Consider the following 19,548-nt stretch of genomic DNA (forward strand, 5'->3'; position numbering starts at 1 on the left):
AGTCCCGCTGCTGGCACCCCGTTTGTAATCAGTCCCCAGAACGCGTTCGCTCCGGGTCTGATTACCGGCGACCACAGGGCCGGCGGCATGTGACGTCACGCCTCCGCCCCCGTGTGACATCACGCTGCGCCCCTCAATGCAAGCCTACGGGAGGGGGCGTGACAGCTATCACGCCCCCTCCCGTAAGCTTGCATTGAGGGGCGGAGCATGATGTCACACGGGGGCGGAGGCGTGACGTCACACGCCGCCGGCCCTGTGGTCGCCGGTAATCAGACCCGGAGCGAACACGCTTCGGGGACTGATTACAAATGGGGTGCCGCGTGCAAGATCACGGGGGTCCCCCGCGGTGGGACTCCCGCGATCAGGCATCTTATCCCCTATCCTTTGGATAGGGGATAAGATGTCTAAGCACCGGAGAACCCCTTTAAACCAACTTACAGGAAGGGTAAAATCAAAAGGCCAAGTGTGTTAGGCAGAGCTTCTCTATAGCTATGCAGCCCTCAAGCTTAAATGGGTTATCCAGGAATCGAAAAACAGAGATAATATCTTTAAAAGACCACTCCTTGTCTGTTTCCAGGTTGGTTGTGGTTCTGCAGCTCAGTTCCATTGAAGTGAATGGAGCCAAGTTGTAATACCACACCCAAAGTGGAGACAGACAGGGATCAGTCTTTGAAAGAAAATAGGTTGTTTTTTTTTTTATTCCTGGACAACCCCTTCAACATCTATCCCTGCTCAGGGAAATTCTGCTGCTGTATAGAGTTCCCGAGGTCTTTCCTTGTTGATTGGGCAGAGCACTGTTAAATCTGTCTGCCTGATCATAGAAGGAACTGTGTGACAATCCAATCTTCCCCCATCTCCTGTGTGAAGGACTTGAGAAAGTGGGCATAACCAACAGTCTCTGATAGAGAGGGCATAAAGAGCTGTCTATGAAAGAGGTGACATTAAAAGCTATATATAATAGCTGACTATGAGAGAGAAGGCATGAGCTTTAAAGGGGTACTCCAGCGCTGCAGAGAACTCACAAAGGTGGGTGCGGAATGACAGATTATGGGGGTCTCCAGCGGCAGGACCCCCGCGATCATACTTTGGATAGGAGATAAGATTTGTTAGGGCCGAAGTACCCCTTTAAGGGATGGGGCATAAGAAGCAGTCTGTATGATGAAGCATAAAGAGCACTGTGTGTGTGAAAGAAAGAACACTAGTAATTTCTAATGAGAGGAGGCATAAGGTTCTGTCTGTGAGACATGATATATGTAGCTTTAACAAAAAGGGGGCTTAAATAGCAGTCTGTCAAAAAGAGGGGACATAGAGGGCAGTGTTTGAGAGATGGAGCAAAAGAATCTTTGGCACAGGGCATACGGAGCTGTCTGTGAGAAAGGAGTTATATGAAGGCTGCGAAAGAGGATACAGAAGGCGTCTATGAGAAGGAAAGGGACCATGGGAGCTGTTTGTAAGAGGGAAGGGGCATGGATAGCAGTCAGTGTGAGGGGTCATGGAGAGCAGCCTATTTATTTGCCACTTATTTAGGAGAAAAAGCAACTAGGTCTCTTACTTCCCCACTTACTTGGGCTTAGGGGCTTAGAGGGAACATCGCTCTGAAATTTACATCATTGTCTTTACACCCATCTCTTTTTTAACTTATTTTTTTTTTTTTTTTCTGGCAGGAGGTGGATGTAGGGGAAGAGGTTCAGATGCTGCAGGAGAGTCTGCTGGACGTCCTGCTGCAGACTCTGCTCATTATAATGAGTAAATCTCAGTCCCAGGAGGCGGTAAGAGGCCAGCGCTGCCCCCAGTGTACAGCAGAGATCACTGTTAGTAATTAACTCATTTTTCTTCTTTCTAATCCTTCACATTCCTCATCATCCTCATTCTTCATATCACCCTAAGTATCCTCATCCTCCTTATCACCCTCAGCATTCTTATCATTACCCTCATCACTGCACCCATATAGGACTGACTGGTCTACAGCCGCCAGGCTATATACGGAACGACCTTGTGCTGCTGAAATCCTGACAGCAGGGGTATTGTAGCTAGATGCAGACATGAATGTAAATTGTCATTACCATCTGTGATCCTGCATAGATTCTGTACACAAGCAGGAGATGCTGATCAACCATAACATTAAAGTGAGATGAAGTGACAAGGGCCGGTGTCAAGAAGTGCCATATATTAAGAATTCTAATAGAGATAAGGTAGATGGCACTCACTTTGATAGCAGATAATATTTATTCTTAAAACAGTCTGGTCAAGGATACATATATGGCCTTGACCAGACTGTTTTAATATTAAATATCTGCTATCAAGGAGTGCCATCCGCCTTATCTCTATTAGAATTCTACATGTGGTCTAATACCTCTAATCTGATACAGCATCTTACGGGAATTTTAAGGTATACAACTGCAGGCGCACCCTTTCTAATAAAGTAGTATAGCAGTGCCCAATTTGTGTTTTCTCTTACTCTGGTTGGATTTATTAAGCAAATTAACAGTCAGTTCTTGAAATTGATGTGGTGGAATCAAGTGCAATGATATGGATCATGTGGATGGGTGGTGTGTGTGTATTATTTATTTGGAAAAGAGATTGCACCAGGATGTGTTACAATAAGGTTAGCCAGAGGAGGCAGCGCAATTCCCATTTAACCAGTGCTGTCTGTTTATATTTAGAATATTTAGATATTTAGTATTGTCTATTCGTACCTTTAACAATTGAAGATTCAGCTCTCTGTTTTTGTAAATACTTTTTCATTTATAATACTCCTGGATGTGGGGGGAAAACACAGTCAGTCATGGGTAAAACCCACTTTCAGGGATTTCTAGGGTAAGACCAAGAGGAAGAATGGGGCAGGGGTTGCCCTTCTTGGTGCCCTGATGGTACCAGGGGTAGTCCCACTACACAATCCTATTAGGGTACATTAGAGTCAACTTATCCGTGGTGACAGTGCTCATACTGCTTCCCTTTCCATCCCCAGGTCTACATTACCCAATTGATGTCTTCTTATCTGTAGGTGAAAGCTGGAGTAAGCTGCTGGCTTCATTCCCCAGTAGTTGTTTTTTCCAGGTGGAGGTATACGTGGCCCTTAATCCACATGTGACTTGTCCTGACATTTTGTATTTGTGTAGTGGGGATAATTTTTTATGTCATGAAAATTAATTAATGTGTGTGTACCCCCCTGTGAATTTGGTAAGTGACTTGCTAGAGGTGCACTTTTTCTGTAGTGGTGTGTCACATCATGATTTCTGTGTATCAGTTTCCCTTTAACCTCTTGAGGACTATTTATTTTTGCACTAAAATTTTTTCCCCATCGCCTTCTAATAGTCATCACAAAATCTAAAGCAAAACCCCAAAAAATTATTTGTGGGGCAAAAAAAAAAAAAAACAACAACACAATTTTCTATGCAAGGCACCTTTCAATAAAAATGACACAATACCTTTATTCTGTAGGGCCATATGATTTAAACCATACTGAATTACTTAATATAGGTTTTCTTTTATTATACAACTTTTAAAGAATTTAAACTTTTGTACGAAAATTTGTATTCTTAATATTGTCCTATTCTGACCCCTATAATTCTTTTATTTTTCCCTATAATGCAGGACATCGGCCCAATTGGCAATGTCTGGCATTAACTGGGACCCACCAGGTATGAAGCTTGCTCAGCTTGTGAGTGCGTTTCATACAACAGGAGCGGGACAATGGCGTACATTTATGCCCAAAGTCTTGTAGGGGTTAAAGGAAATGTATCGTCCAAGAAATTACCTGTTTCTTAAATCATAAATTTTTATGTTAATCATAATTTTAAAGATTTTTTGGAGATTTTCTTTTAATTTTACATTTATTTTATCTATATTTTATAATATTCCTGAAATCTTGCAGTTTCTATTCTGGCCCAGTAATGACCTTCTTCACAGCACAGACAGTGAAAGGTGATACACACAATAGCTATTGCTCAGAGAACTTCCTTCCCTGTAGAATGACCTCTGAAAAGGTCACAATTTATGTGAATTTGACAGGTCCTGTCCATTGTCATCAATTTCCATTCATTTTTGGTCCTGCCATAAAGCATATCACTAACTGCTGTTAAAAACTGCTCAGGCAGCGTATTTGCTGCTGTGTATTTTTCAACCCATTGAAGTCAATTGGTAGCAAAATCTACTACATATTTTGCTACCTATTGAATTCAATGGGTAGGAAAATATGCAGCAGCAAAATATGACATGTGTGACCCTACCCCTAAATGATATTTTGTTATTGTTTAATACCATAGGACACATTGAGAGGTCTTGTTAAGTTTATTCCTTGATGGATCAGAGCACAAGGTGGACCTGCATAATATTTGGCACGTAGTTTTTATGTTATGGCTGATCAGTATATATATGATGACAAGCCTTTATAGTGTGACCTATGATCCTTCCATCACCTCACATCGCCTTCTGCTTACAATCACTGTGCTGACTCTTGTCCCCCATTAGGGGGAGTATGTTTCCTGTCTCCTTTCTCTGCTCCGTTTGATGTCCGACACTCACTACCAGCATCTGCTTCACAACTTCCAGAGCAAAGAGGAGCTCAAGGTGAGAGAAAATAAGGGAATGAGTAAGGGGAACCTACCTAGGGGCTTGGGGGGGTTAATGGAAGTGATCTGGATCACTCATAGATGTAGGGAGTACTACTATGGGATAACTCTAGAAGGCTACAACTAATCCTGTAGAAAATCTAAATTAGATTAATTCTGTGTAAATTTGCCAGCCATTATGCCATTTCCTACCATGGTCACTGGATCACTGGAAAGCTGAGTGGTATCGCCTAAGGGCCGACATGTCAGCTTTTCCTGTAACAGATATAGCTTCGGAATTTATTAACAAACAAGACAACTAACAGATTTTTTCAAGTGGAGGAAAGGAGAGATTGAAGATTTTGCTTCACAGTAGTTTTTTATGTTCTTTTCTTGTTTAGGAATTCCTACTCAAAATTTTCTGCGTCTTTCGGAACTTGCTAAAGTTGAGCGTCTTTCCTCCAGACTGGACGGTGATGAGACTTCTGGCCAGCAAGTAAGAGTCTTTTCTGCAGTGAGTAATATCATGAGATGTAATATACATCAGTGTACGGGGAACAGAGAGGTAAACGGCATATCTTGGGCCCCAAAGCAAAATCTTTATAGTCCCCAACTATGATGCATAATATATAATGTACAACACAAATAGAGAAACATAGCCGAACATCCACCATTTGTATTTTGCTACTTGCTTCTCAGCATAATTTAAAAAACTAACAGGTTGTTAGTATACATTTTAATCAAAAAGTACAAGCCCACTCGCCACATCAAGGCCACCTAGTCAGAGTGGGTCCCTAACCTAACACTGGCGTGGCGTAGCGCCGGGCAGTGAACACTGCCTCCGAGACACCAAGCCCTCTGGAGGAATGACCCATTGGCCAGGCAGCCCCACTGCTGCCCGACCAAGCCCCTGGCCAACCCACCCCACAGACAAAGCATCACAGAAACAATGGCCAAAAAAGAGCACCACACCAGTGTTAACACCTACCATGTGCTTCCTGCCAGAGGGGAGATGTTAGGAGGAAACCCATATGCAGTCTCCTGCTACCTAAATGCATAATATATAATACTGGTCTCCTCATATGGGTCTAATAAACCCACTAGTATATAGCTTTATTAAATCAAACTTCAAGTTTAAAACACAATAAAAACGAATTTAAATAATAAAAATGAGTCTTCATTTGGCATATATGAGGCATTAAAGGTGAAAAGGGGTAGATTTTTTAAACCCTGTGTACAGGAAGAGTGGCGCAGTTGCCTATAACATCCAGATTGCTTCTTTCCTTTTTAAAAAGGCCTCTGAAAAATTATCTCAAGTTGCCGTTGGTTACTGTGGCAACCAAGGACCTAACAAGTGTCATGATGCCGGCTGGCAGGAGGTGGATCCTCTGTGCCAGAGAGGGATTGGCGTGGACCGTGCTAGTGGACCGGTTCTAAGTCACTACTGGTTTTCACCAGAGCCCGCCGCAAAGCGGGATGGTCTTGCTGCGGCGGTAGTGACCAGGTCGTATCCACTAGCAACGGCTCAACCTCTCTGACTGCTGAAGATAGGCGCGGTACAAGGGAGTAGGCAGAAGCAAGGTCGGACGAAGCAGAAGGTCGGGGCAGGCAGCAAGGATCGTAGTCAGGGGCAACGGCAGGAGGTCTGGAACACAGGCTAGGAACACACAAGGAAACGCTTTCACTGGCACAATGGCAACAAGATCCGGCGAGGGAGTGCAGGGGAAGTGAGGTATACATAGGGAGTGCACAGGTGAACACACTGATTAGAACCACTTGCGCCAATCAGCGGCGCAGTGGCCCTTTAAATCGCAGAGACCCGACGCGCGCGCGCCCTAGGGAGCGGGGCCGCGCGCGCCGGGACAGGACCGACGGAGAGCGAGTCAGGTACGGGAGCCGGGGTGCGCATCGCGAGCGGGCGCCACCCGCATCGCGAATCGCATCCCGGCTGGAGGCGGTATCGCAGCGCACCGGGTCAGTGGATCTGACCGGAGCGCTGCAGTAGCGAGAGTGTAGCAAGCGCTCCGGGGAGGAGCGGGGACCCGGAGCGCTCGGCGTAACAGTACCCCCCCCCCTTGGGTCTCCCCCTCTTCTTAGAGCCTGAGAACCTGAGGAGCAGACTTTTGTCTAGGATATTGTCCTCAGGTTCCCAGGATCTCTCTTCAGGACCACAACCCTCCCAATCGACCAAAAAAAAAGTTTTCCCTCTGACCTTCTTGGAGGCCAGTATCTCCTTTACGGAGAAGATGTCCGAGGAGCCGGAAACAGGAGTGGGAGAAACAAGTTTGGGAGAGAAACGGTTGATGATGAGTGGTTTAAGAAGAGAAACGTGAAAGGCATTAGGAATACGAAGAGAAGGAGGAAGAAGAAGTTTGTAAGAGACAGGATTAATCTGGCACAAAATTTTGAAAGGACCAAGATAGCGTGGTCCCAATTTGTAGCTAGGGACACGGAAGCGGACATATTTAGCGGAGAGCCATACCTTGTCTCCAGGAGAAAAAATGGGGGGAGCTCTTCTTTTCTTATCAGCAAACTTCTTCATGCGTGATGAAGCCTGTAAGAGAGAATTTTGGGTCTCTTTCCATATGGTGGAAAGATCACGAGATATTTCATCCACAGCGGGCAAACCAGAGGGCAAGGGAGTAGGGAGGGGGGGAAGAGGGTGACGGCCGTACACCACGAAAAATGGGGATTTGGAGGAAGATTCAGAGACTCTGAAGTTATACGAGAATTCGGCCCATGGTAGAAGATCTGCCCAGTCATCCTGGCGGGAGGAAACAAAATGCCGTAAATAATCACCCAGGACCTGGTTAATTCTTTCTACTTGCCCATTGGATTGAGGATGATAGGCAGAAGAAAAGTTTAATTTAATCTTGAGTTGTTTACAGAGAGCCCTCCAGAATTTTGACACGAATTGGACGCCTCTGTCCGAGACGATCTGCGTGGGCAACCCGTGAAGACGAAAAATGTGTACAAAAAATTGTTTTGCCAACTGAGGCGCTGAAGGAAGACCAGGAAGAGGGATGAAATGTGCCATCTTGGAGAATCGATCAACGACCACCCAAACAACAGTGTTGCCACGGGATGGGGGTAAGTCTGTAATAAAGTCCATACCCATCAGAGACCAAGGCTGTTCGGGGACAGGCAGAGGATGAAGAAGACCAGCGGGCTTCTGGCGAGGAGTCTTATCCCGGGCACAGACAGTGCAGGCTCGCACAAAATCCACAACATCCGTCTCCAGAGTCGGCCACCAATAGAAACGAGAGATGAGTTGCACGGATTTCTTGATGCCCGCATGACCTGCGAGATGGGAGGAGTGACCCCATTTGAGGATTCCGAGGCGTTGGCGTGGAGAGACGAAGGTCTTCCCTGGAGGAGTTTGCCTGATGGAGGCTGGAGAAGTGGAGATCAGGCAGTCAGGAGGAATGATGTGTTGCGGAGAGAGCTCTACTTCCGAGGCATCCGAGGAACGAGAGAGAGCATCGGCCCTAATGTTCTTATCGGCAGGCCGAAAGTGAATTTCAAAATTAAATCGGGCAAAGAACAGAGACCACCTGGCCTGGCGAGGATTCAGCCGTTGGGCAGACTGGAGATAGGAGAGGTTCTTGTGATCGGTGTAAATAATAACTGGAAATCTTGATCCCTCCAGCAGATGCCTCCATTCCTCAAGTGCTAATTTAATGGCTAGTAGCTCTCGATCCCCGATGGAGTAGTTCCTCTCCGCCGGAGATAAGGTCCTAGAAAAAAAACCACAAGTAACAGCATGCCCGGAAGAATTTTTTTGTAGAAGGACCGCTCCAGCTCCTACTGAGGAGGCATCAACCTCCAATAGGAAGGGTTTAGATGGGTCAGGTCTGGAGAGCACGGGAGCCGAAGAAAAGGCAGACTTGAGCTGTTTAAAGGCGTCTTCCGCTTGAGGAGGCCATGACTTAGGATTGGCATTCTTTTTGGTTAAAGCCACGATAGGAGCCACAATGGTAGAAAAATGTGGAATAAATTGTCTGTAATAATTGGCGAACCCCAAAAAGCGTTGGATAGCACGGAGTCCGGAGGGGCGTGGCCAATCTAAGACGGCAGAGAGTTTGTCTGGATCCATTTGTAGTCCCTGGCCAGAGACCAGGTATCCTAGGAAAGGAAGAGATTGACATTCAAACAGACATTTCTCCATTTTGGCATAAAGTTGATTGTCACGAAGTCTCTGAAGAACCATGCGGACATGCTGGCGGTGTTCTTCTAGGTTGGCAGAAAAAATCAGGATATCGTCCAGATACACAACAACACAGGAATATAAGAGATCACGAAAAATTTCATTAACAAAGTCTTGGAAGACGGCAGGGGCGTTGCACAGGCCAAAGGGCATGACCAGATACTCAAAGTGTCCATCTCTAGTGTTAAATGCCGTTTTCCATTCATCCCCCTCTCTGATGCGGATGAGATTATAAGCACCTCTTAAGTCCAGTTTGGTAAAGATGTGGGCACCTTGGAGGCGATCAAAGAGTTCAGAGATGAGAGGTAGGGGGTAGCGGTTCTTTACCGTGATTTTATTAAGACCGCGGTAGTCAATGCAAGGACGTAGGGAGCCATCTTTTTTGGACACAAAGAAAAATCCGGCTCCGGCAGGAGAGGAGGATTTGCGGATAAAGCCCTTTTTTAAATTCTCCTGGATGTACTCAGACATAGCAAGAGTCTCTGGGGCAGAGAGAGGATAAATTCTGCCCCGGGGTGGAGTAGTGCCCGGGAGGAGGTCAATAGGACAGTCATAAGGCCTGTGAGGAGGTAGAGTCTCAGCTTGTTTTTTGCAAAAAACATCCGCAAAGTCCATATAGGCCTTAGGGAGACCGGTTACAGGGGGAACCACAGGGTCACGGCAAGGAGAACTGGGAACCGGTTTAAGGCAGTCCTTGAAACAAGAGGAACCCCAACTCTTGATCTCCCCAGTGGACCAATCCAGGGTTGGGGAATGGTGTTGAAGCCAGGGTAGTCCGAGGAGAATTTCGGAAGTGCAATTGGGGAGGACCAAAAACTCAATTTTCTCGTGATGAGGTCCGATGCACATTAGGAGGGGCTCCGTGCGGAAACGTATGGTACAGTCCAATCTTTCATTGTTAACACAATTGATGTAGAGGGGTCTGGCGAGACTGGTCACTGGGATGTTGAACCTGTTGATGAGAGAGGCTAAAATAAAATTTCCTGCAGATCCGGAATCCAAGAAGGCCATAGTAGAGAAGGAGAAGGTAGAGGCAGATATCCGCACAGGCACAGTAAGACGTGGAGAAGCAGAGTTGACATCAAGGACTGTCTCACCTTTGTGCGGAGTCAGCGTACGTCTTTCCAGGCGGGGAGGACGGATAGGACAATCCTTCAGGAAGTGTTCGGTACCGGCACAGTACAGGCAGAGATTCTCCATGCGGCGTCGTGTCCTCTCTTGAGGTGTCAGGCGAGACCGGTCGACCTGCATAGCCTCCACGGCGGGAGGCACAGGAACGGATTGCAGGGGACCAGAGGAGAGAGGAGCCGGGGAGAAAAAACGCCTCGTGCGAACAAAGTCCATATCCTGGCGGAGCTCCTGACGCCTTTCGGAAAAACGCATGTCAATGCGAGTGGCTAGATGAATGAGTTCATGTAGGTTAGCAGGGATTTCTCGTGCGGCCAGAACATCTTTAATGTTGCTGGATAGGCCTTTTTTAAAGGTCGCGCAGAGGGCCTCATTATTCCAGGATAGTTCAGAAGCAAGAGTACGGAATTGTACGGCGTACTCGCCAACGGAAGAATTACCCTGGACCAGGTTCAACAGGGCAGTCTCAGCAGAAGAGGCTCGGGCAGGTTCCTCAAAGACACTTCGAATTTCCGAGAAGAAGGAGTGTACAGAGGCAGTGACGGGGTCATTGCGGTCCCAGAGCGGTGTGGCCCATGACAGAGCTTTTCCAGATAGAAGGCTGACTACGAAAGCCACCTTAGACCTTTCAGTAGGAAACTGGTCCGACATCATCTCCAAGTGCAGGGAACATTGAGAAAGAAAGCCACGGCAAAATTTAGAGTCCCCATCAAATTTATCCGGCAAGGATAGTCGTAGGCCTGAAGCGGCCACTCGCTGCGGAGGAGGTGCAGGAGCTGGCGGAGGAGATGATTGCTGAAGCTGTGGTAGTAGCTGCTGTAGCATCACGGTCAGTTGAGACAGCTGGTGGCCTTGTTGCGCTATCTGTTGTGACTGCTGGGCGACCACCGTGGTGAGGTCGGCGACAACTGGCAGAGGGACTTCAGCGGGATCCATGGCCGGATCTACTGTCACGATGCCGGCTGGCAGGAGGTGGATCCTCTGTGCCAGAGAGGGATTGGCGTGGACCGTGCTAGTGGACCGGTTCTAAGTCACTACTGGTTTTCACCAGAGCCCGCCGCAAAGCGGGATGGTCTTGCTGCGGCGGTAGTGACCAGGTCGTATCCACTAGCAACGGCTCAACCTCTCTGACTGCTGAAGATAGGCGCGGTACAAGGGAGTAGGCAGAAGCAAGGTCGGACGAAGCAGAAGGTCGGGGCAGGCAGCAAGGATCGTAGTCAGGGGCAACGGCAGGAGGTCTGGAACACAGGCTAGGAACACACAAGGAAACGCTTTCACTGGCACAATGGCAACAAGATCCGGCGAGGGAGTGCAGGGGAAGTGAGGTATACATAGGGAGTGCACAGGTGAACACACTGATTAGAACCACTTGCGCCAATCAGCGGCGCAGTGGCCCTTTAAATCGCAGAGACCCGGCGCGCGCGCGCCCTAGGGAGCGGGGCCGCGCGCGCCGGGACAGGACCGACGGAGAGCGAGTCAGGTACGGGAGCCGGGGTGCGCATCGCGAGCGGGCGCCACCCGCATCGCGAATCGCATCCCGGCTGGAGGCGGTATCGCAGCGCACCGGGTCAGTGGATCTGACCGGAGCGCTGCAGTAGCGAGAGTGTAGCGAGCGCTCCGGGGAGGAGCGGGGACCCGGAGCGCTCGGCGTAACAACAAGGTTGGAGGTATGGACTTTATATGATGATGCCTTGGTGTACCGTGTATACCCAAGCATAATGTCCATGATCATTGCATCCCCCCCCCACACACACACATAAAGGTAAATGTGATTACATAACATAAAAAGCACAAAGATTACAATGCAAAATATAGCCTAAAATGTTAAAGATATGAACATTTTATAAAAAGTTACATACACTCCAAAATGGTACCACTGAAAAATACAACTCACCGTGCAAAAAACAAGGGGCCAGATTTATCAAACTGTGTGAGAGAAAAAATAGAGAAATTTTCCCAAAGCGACCAATCACAGCTCAGCTAACAAGCTGAGGTAAAGTGAAAGCTGAGCTGTGATTGGTTGCTGTGGGAAAACCACTCTATTTTTTCTCTCACACACTTTGATAAATCTCCTTCAAGGTCTCATAAAAATGTTCTTGGAATGTAGCAAAGATCAAAAAAAAAATGTGTGGTTCTTAGGGCCAAAATAAGTATGGTCTTTAGAGGAAGGGGTTAAAGGTTTTTTTGAATTGTATGTAGATAAAGCTTCCTTACTGTCTAATTAAAAAATGTGCACATTTCTACTCTCTGTATTAAATCCTCACCATTATCAAATCTGTTCTTCCTGTCGATGACTATTTCAGAACTTTTCATTGTACAATAACTGAAATGTATTCACAGTAATCCAGGAAACATCCTTTTCATTCTGTGGTTGCAAGATAAGATACCAAAATCCCATGTTTTCAGTATTGACTTAACCCCTTGTCTCCTCCCAGCATCATTGTGACAACCGTTCAATACGTGTCTCCCGCTGTGCACAAGAACTTCTGTGAAGAGGATTTTGACTTTAAGGTAAATATTTTCCTTCCCATAGTGGATCATGTCATATATTGTACTCCGGATACTAAATCTTACACAGATTTGTCTTTTATTTTCTTTTTAGGTGTGGAACTCCTATTTCAGCCTGGCCGTACTGTTCATTAACCAGCCCAGTCTGCAGCTGGAGAACTTTGCAGCAGGGAAGAGAAGGAGGATTCTGGATAAGTAAGTGCAATATTGTGTTCTCCTCATCTGAGCCTGAGACTTCAGGGAGAATATAATAATCCTCTTCTCTTCTGCAAATAAAAGCATCATTATAGTCAAAGGTTCTGCAACTTTGAGGGTGTATTCACATGTACAGTATCCTGGGCATATTTGATGCACAGGATTTGAAGCTGGGTTTATTCAATTAGTTTACATTGAAATCTGAAGCTCTAAATCCTGTTCATCAAATATGTGCAGGTGTGATTATAAGCAGATAGAGTCCTACTGACACATCAGTTACAGTCTTTTAATGTGGGTAGAAGATTTAAAGGGGTACTCTGTCCCTAGACATCTTATCCCCTATCTAAAGTATAGGGTAAGATGTCTGGTCTTGGGGGGTCCGGCTGTTGGGACTCCCCACAATCTCCGGCCCGGCAACATTTATGTTCAGAACGCCGGTTTTGGGCGGCAATGATATCACGCCCCCTCCATTCATGTCTATGGGAAGGGGCGTGGCGGCTGTGGTCGCCCCTTTGGATAGGGAATGTATGTCAAGTGTTCCACAGGTGTTTAGTCTTTCTCCATAGACTTCAATGGGCAATTTCAATTCCCTAAAGCATTACAGTACTACACGCTATGTTTTTTAAATTTGTTTTATTTTCTTGTGTGAGTTGTCACATAGATAAAAATTAGCTCTATATTACTGACAGAAAAAAAGCAGAATACATACTAATGAAAAATACACACTTAGGGGTTTTCTTTAGCAATAGCCAGCAATGGGTCCAAAATGAATAGAAAATATGAAGAATGTATACATCCTGCTGGGTCCACTTCTGACTTTGAGTCAATAAGTAAATATATTCCTGGAAAAAAATATGTAGCATTTCTGCAAAGTGTGTTCCTAGCCTTGGGCAGCAAGATTTTCCAGCTACAGCTGCTGTTCAAAAGCAAGTATTTGTGATAATTCACCAGTTTTATGGTGTCAGAAAGTCATATATTTTGGTCTAGGTTTTATGCAAAAAAAAAAAAAGGCTTATTTCACTTAAAGAAAAAAAACAAACAATCTTTGCAGGGTTTATCATTAGGGGTTCAAGGTCAGCAGCCAAACAGATTTACAATAAAATATGCCAGACATTGGGATAAATTATAATATTTGTGGCGCTCAGACAGCCAAAAGAAGAGCTATATTCATTAAAATGTGCTCCTTAACACATTTGGCACATCTTTTTACAGATTAAGATTTGACTTAAGACTGGCATATGAAAGTACTGTAGATTGCAACTGTTACTTAAAGGGGTATTCCAGGCCAAAATTTTTTTTTTTTAATATATATCAACTGGCTCCGGAAAGTTAAACAGATTTGTAAATTACTTCTATTAAAAAAATCTTAATCCTTCCAATAGTTATTAGCTTCTGAAGTTTTCTGTCTAACTGCTCAATGATGATGTCACGTCACGGGAGCTGTGCATGATGGGAGAATATCCCTTGCATGATGGGAGAATATCCTCATAGGAGCTGGACAGCTCCCGGGACGTGAGTCATCAGAAAGCAGTTAGACAGAAAACAGCAACTCAACTTCAGAAGCTAATAACTATTGGAAGGATTAAGATTTTTTAATAGAAGTAATTTACAAATCTGTTTAACTTTCCGGAGCCAGTTGATATATAAAAAAAGTTTTTGCCTGGAATACCCCTTTAATAGTTAAAATTAAAACTAAAATTAAAGAAACAAAAAAGACAGCAGGGAGCGCCCCTCGTGAGGACCGCTAGGGTATAATGAAGCAGTAATAAAATTAGGCTCCTTACCCTTAGGTGTTGCTCTCAGAGCATAACACCTACAGTAGTGTTGGGAAAGTCAAGGTATGGGGCAGCTGCCACAGGGAAGTGCTGGAGATGACACCGTCAGTCCGGTATATTGATGAAAATCGGAAGGGTATGAAAACTTGCTTCGCTAGATGAAGGTGCTTGCTCCAGGAGAGGTACTGAACAATTTAATTTTATGTTGGCAATGCGTTTCGATCCTGAACTAGGATCTTCGTCAGGCATCCACGTCATCCTCGTCATGCCTGATAAAGATCCTAGTTCAGGATCGAAACGCATTGCCAACATAAAATAAAAATTATTCAGTACCTCTCCTGGAGCAAGCGCCTTCATCTAGGGAAGCAAGTCTTCATACCCTTCCGATTTTCATTAATAGTTAGAACATTTCACTACACCTGTGTGTAGGTTTAGGGGATTGTCTACGCTGATACCCTTTTTCTGGTTGAGCAGGATACAATGTGACATTATTGATGTATGCTTCTCTTCTGTCCAGGTATGGTGATATGCGAGTCATGATGACGTATGAGCTGTTTAACATGTGGCAGAACCTGGGTAAGCTGCAGATGTCATCTTCTCCCCTTGGCTGCAGTTCTCTTTATGCTCTATGTCTCATCCCCTGCTCCTTCTTTTCCAGGAGAGCACAAATACCACTTCATACCTGGCATGATTGGACCCTTCCTGGGGGTGTCCCTGGTTCCGCAGCCTGAGGTCCGCAACATCATGATCCCCATTTTCCACGACATGATGGATTGTGAACAGAGGCGCAATGGGAACTTCAAGCAGGTGAGGGACAGATGCAGGTCTACATGGATGCTTTGTTTTAACCTGTATACTACATGTAAAGTGTTTCTGTAGGACTGGTGATTGCTTAGGATCTGTAAAACGAAGACAGAATAGAGTGACCAACTAGGACATTGCCTCTGAGCCTCATATCATTTAATGTACAGTTTTAAAATTTTAGTCTAATTTTACAGATTTGAATAATGCTTTTGTTCCCTATGCAATTAAATAACTATTCTGGCCCTTCATTTCTTCAGGTGGAGGCTGAGCTTATCGATAAACTGGACACCCTGGTGTCCGAGGGGAAAGGAGACGAAAATTACCGAGAACTCTTCAGTCTACTGTGAGTTAGGTCCTTCTCATCTGTAGAGTGTACATTGTTATATGAGAGGGGGGCTTATAGGGGAAATACATTTAATTAAAAAGGCATTCCCAACTCACAAGTTTATCGCCTACCCACAGCCTATATTTGGCAATGTTCATAAGCCCCTTAGATAATGAATGTAGTGTTGGCTGCACTTCAATCGCAGGAGAGTTTCTTCTGTTCTCATAATTGTTGAAGGCCCCTCTGGATGGTCCTCCATTAATCAGCTTGTTGGTAACATACCTTTAAAGACCTGTCCAGACTTATTTTAGTTTTATTTATGTTTTTTTTTTTTTTTGCAAACCTCCAAAATTCTATGTTACAGTTCTTCACTAGTTTCAAGATGTCTACGTGCTGTTAGCCAAAGCCTAATACTTTCCATAGTTGATGGTTAGTTGGAGTTGTTATTCAGCCCAACTAACTGGTGCAGGTAAAATGTATCAGTCTGGAGCCCAGGCTGTTTAGCTTACAGGAATTGCCTAGACTGAATACAGTTGTAACAAACCCTCCGTAGTGTGAGGAGGACTAGATCAGACAACTTAAGTAAAAATGTTACTACTTATTCATGGCAAGGAGAGATCTTGAGAATGGTGAGTATGGAAATTCTTCTCAGTGCTAAAGATTGTCCTTCTGCTTATAATGGTCAGGGTTCCAGGATCTGCAGCAGTCATCAGGGTACAAATATAAGATTATAGTATACATATCATCTCTGCCATCTATCTATTTGGGAAGCCATATACGTGTAGGTGCTGATGGGACTTTTTGTTCACCAGCAGAGGATGTTTATGCTCACATGTAGGGCTGTATTTTGTAGAAGGTCATCTCTTTTTATTACAAAACATTAGCTCATGATAAATTCTGGCAAATTGTGATGTATTTGTATTTGCACCCCATCCCTGCTGCCGGAGCAGCTCTCAGCTGTTTGGTCCATATCCCAGGTAAGTGCCCTTTGTAATACTGCATTGCTTGTAGATACTTTATTGTGCATATCTATGTGTTCAGTTCAGTCTGCATGAATGGGACAGATGCTTCATTAAAGGGGAACTGTCCAGAGCAGCATAGGTTTGCTATGGGGATTTTCTCCTGCTCTGGGAAGTTCCTGATACGGGCATCAGGTGTCAGCAGAGAGCACTGTGGACAAGGCAAAAAGAAATTCAAAAAGAAAAGAATTTCCTCTGTAGCATACAGCTGCTAAAAAGTACTGGAAGGGTAAAGATTTTTTAATAGAAGTAATTTACAAATCTGTTTAACTTTCTGGCACCAGTTGATTTAAAAAAAATAATAATAATAATTTCCACTGGAGTACCTCTTTAATAATGTCCTATCTGCTCTGTCTTCTGATTCCGATCACAGTTTGACTTATGTCATCAGATTATCGGATGTCAGATTGCCTGAATTTCTTTGTGTTAGTATATTATTGCACGTATTCATCTGTTCCTGTCTTTGCTTTGGTACTCCATCTTTTTGTAAATGTTCACCATTTTTACCTATCTCAGGTTTCTGGTTTTGGTGTCATGAATATTTTGTATTTTTTTCACTTTTTCTTTCAGTTTGTTGGAAAAGATTGAACAGGAGACGTGGAGAGAGCCGGGGGCCTCCTTTGTGACATCAGTAACACGACTCATGGAGAGATTGCTGGACTATAGGTACAATATTACTACCATATGTAGGTTTTCATAGAAAACTTTTGGTGATACTTTGCATGCACTTACAGGTGCAATACAGTGACATTCAGACCTGCTTTCACTATTCTGCATGTGTCCTGTTAGCTCTAAGGCTCCAGTACCTCATATTGAACTCACCCCTCCCTACCAGTTCAGCATCTTTACAATGCACGCTTTTTATTGTAAGAGATGTAGTGTGCTCACATCACCTGTAAATAGTCTTAGGTTAACCCTAAGATGTAGTCTTTACCCCAGGCAGTGTCTGCCTGTTAGGGCCTGAATACCAAGCCTCGGGATCATTTCACTCATGGCTTTTTTCTTTTCGCTTTTGAGTTTTGCAGTGAGAAAAAAACATGTACTAAAACACACTATATTTGGTTAAAAAAAAGTTGCAAAGCCTGCATCATGAAGAGCTAAAAAAAACAAGCCAAAATAAGGCTACTAAAAAGAAATGTGTGATGGAGGCTTCTGTGAGATGTGATTGGGGTATAAGGCATGGTGTAAGATAAGTGCAGTGTTGCTTTCTTCTCTATTATACATTCACATGCTTTACATTGTCTTGTAGGGACTGTATGAAAGGTGAAGAAACTGAGAATAAGAAGATCGGCTGCACAGTTAATCTGATGGTGAGCAGATCAGACTGTCTACTCTAGTGGCAGCGCCTTTGACTTTAATGTCAGGAAATGTAATACTGTGATCTTTTTCCCTTTTTACAGAATTTTTACAAATCAGAAATCAATAAGGAGGAGATGTACATAAGATATATCCATAAACTCTGTGACTTACATCTACAGGCTGAGAGCTACACAGGTACAAAAGATGCATCCCCAGTAAACTCTGGGGCACAGGGCCAATGCTATACCTAAGCAGCCACCACCTGTAATGAGACACTGAATGGTATCTATAGACTGTCTATAGATTCATAGCTACCATATAACACATATATATCATCAGGGCCGGTTCTGCCTATAGGCAAAATAGGCAGCCGTCTAGAGCACCCTCTTGATGGGGGACTGCTCTGCTCACTGCAAGAAAGTTAGTATCCAGCGTCCGAAGCACCCACTGTTTATTTGAAGCACCAGCCGTCGCACCCCTCTTCCCCATCTACCATAAAAATATGCATTGTTCTGCCTGCAGGAGGAGCACAGTGCCACCTCCGAGGAAGACAGGCAGGTCAGGTCCATCCAGCATCCTGACATCGTGCACGCCTCCATACATCCCCCCCAACTCCTGCCCTGAACCAACCCCGATCCCCCGCTTACCCCCGTTCCTGAGCGATCACATCTATCCACCTCAGGGAATTACTGTTTTCAGCAGCGATGTGGTCCTCAGAGGCAGACAAGCTTGATCGCTGATGTCCTCTGCCTCATGACATCACAACTGCATCTCCGGCCCTCCGCCACCGCTCAGGCTATAGAGGGCAATGATGGCACTACTGACTGTCAATGGGGGCTTGTGTGCGGATTCTTACATAATGTGTAAGTGCACAATTATGTATATTTGTTAGGGAGTGTCACTCCAGTAGTATGGTAATGACATCAGGAGGAGGTTTGTTACAGTGTGTCACCTCAGAAGTAAGACGATTACATGAGAAGAAGGTTGTTACAGTGTGTCACCCCAGTAGTAAGGAGATTACATGAGGAGTAGGCGTTTTGTTACAGTGTTTCACCCCAGTAGTAAGGGTTTTACATGAGAAGGAGGTTTGTTACAGGGGCAGCAAAAGCCTAGGGTAGCAAAAATCCTTCCACCAGCCCTGTACATAATTATCAAAAGTGTTTTCAGCACAGCTTCTCCTCTGTGTGGAACACTGGTCCTCCTAAAATAGGTATTTTATTTTCCACTCTATAAGATATAGATACATTCATCCTTGTGTCTTTTGCCTTTCAGAAGCTGCATTCACTCTTCTCCTGTACTGGGAGACACTGCAGTGGGAAGACCGCTCCCTACGGGAGTTCCTTCATTATGCTGCCCAGAGCGAGTGGCAGCGAAAAGAAAGCCTGACCCGCAAAATCATTCACTATTTTAACAAGGGCAAGGTAAAATGCTCTCAGGAAGTAATATGATATTTACATTGGGTCACTGTGAGTTTTTTTCATAACTATAGTAAGGCGCAGTACCCTCTGTCAGACTGCAGGTGCCACTATTGCAGTGTATGCCTCTAAAAGGGGCTCTGATAAACTGTTGAAATAGCGTCACCTTCTGGCAGTGATATGATATTTTTAGAACATAGGTTTCTGCATTACACATCACTATTGTCATTCCAGTTTGTTAGATTACACATTGTTATCTTTTACATAAAGTTGCAATTCATTCACATGTTGTTGTGAGTGTACATATCCTTGAGCCAACACGT

The 19,548-nt window shown here is 44.8% G+C and overlaps 1 protein-coding gene across 4 annotated transcripts in view; it reads left to right on the forward strand.

The window, feature by feature from the left end:
* Positions 1-19,548, forward strand: part of DOCK3 (dedicator of cytokinesis 3) — a 258,008-nt gene that overhangs the window by 222,574 nt on the left and 15,886 nt on the right. For 2 of the 4 annotated variants that reach the window (XM_056525156.1, XM_056525157.1), the window contains 13 exons: positions 1,665-1,811; positions 4,471-4,569; positions 4,952-5,046; positions 12,321-12,396; positions 12,488-12,588; positions 14,881-14,939; positions 15,022-15,170; positions 15,425-15,510; positions 16,443-16,469; positions 17,082-17,177; positions 17,761-17,821; positions 17,912-18,005; positions 19,083-19,231. In XM_056525156.1, the coding sequence (XP_056381131.1) occupies positions 1,665-1,811; positions 4,471-4,569; positions 4,952-5,046; positions 12,321-12,396; positions 12,488-12,588; positions 14,881-14,939; positions 15,022-15,170; positions 15,425-15,510; positions 16,443-16,469; positions 17,082-17,177; positions 17,761-17,821; positions 17,912-18,005; positions 19,083-19,231 (1,239 nt within the window). The remainder of the gene's footprint in view (positions 1-1,664; positions 1,812-4,470; positions 4,570-4,951; positions 5,047-12,320; positions 12,397-12,487; positions 12,589-14,880; positions 14,940-15,021; positions 15,171-15,424; positions 15,511-16,442; positions 16,470-17,081; positions 17,178-17,760; positions 17,822-17,911; positions 18,006-19,082; positions 19,232-19,548) is intronic. The other 2 variants (XM_056525154.1, XM_056525155.1) reach the window with 1 other exon arrangement.

The sequence above is a fragment of the Hyla sarda genome, chromosome 6 (assembly GCF_029499605.1).
Source record: "Hyla sarda isolate aHylSar1 chromosome 6, aHylSar1.hap1, whole genome shotgun sequence".
Lineage (NCBI taxonomy): Eukaryota > Metazoa > Chordata > Amphibia > Anura > Hylidae > Hyla > Hyla sarda.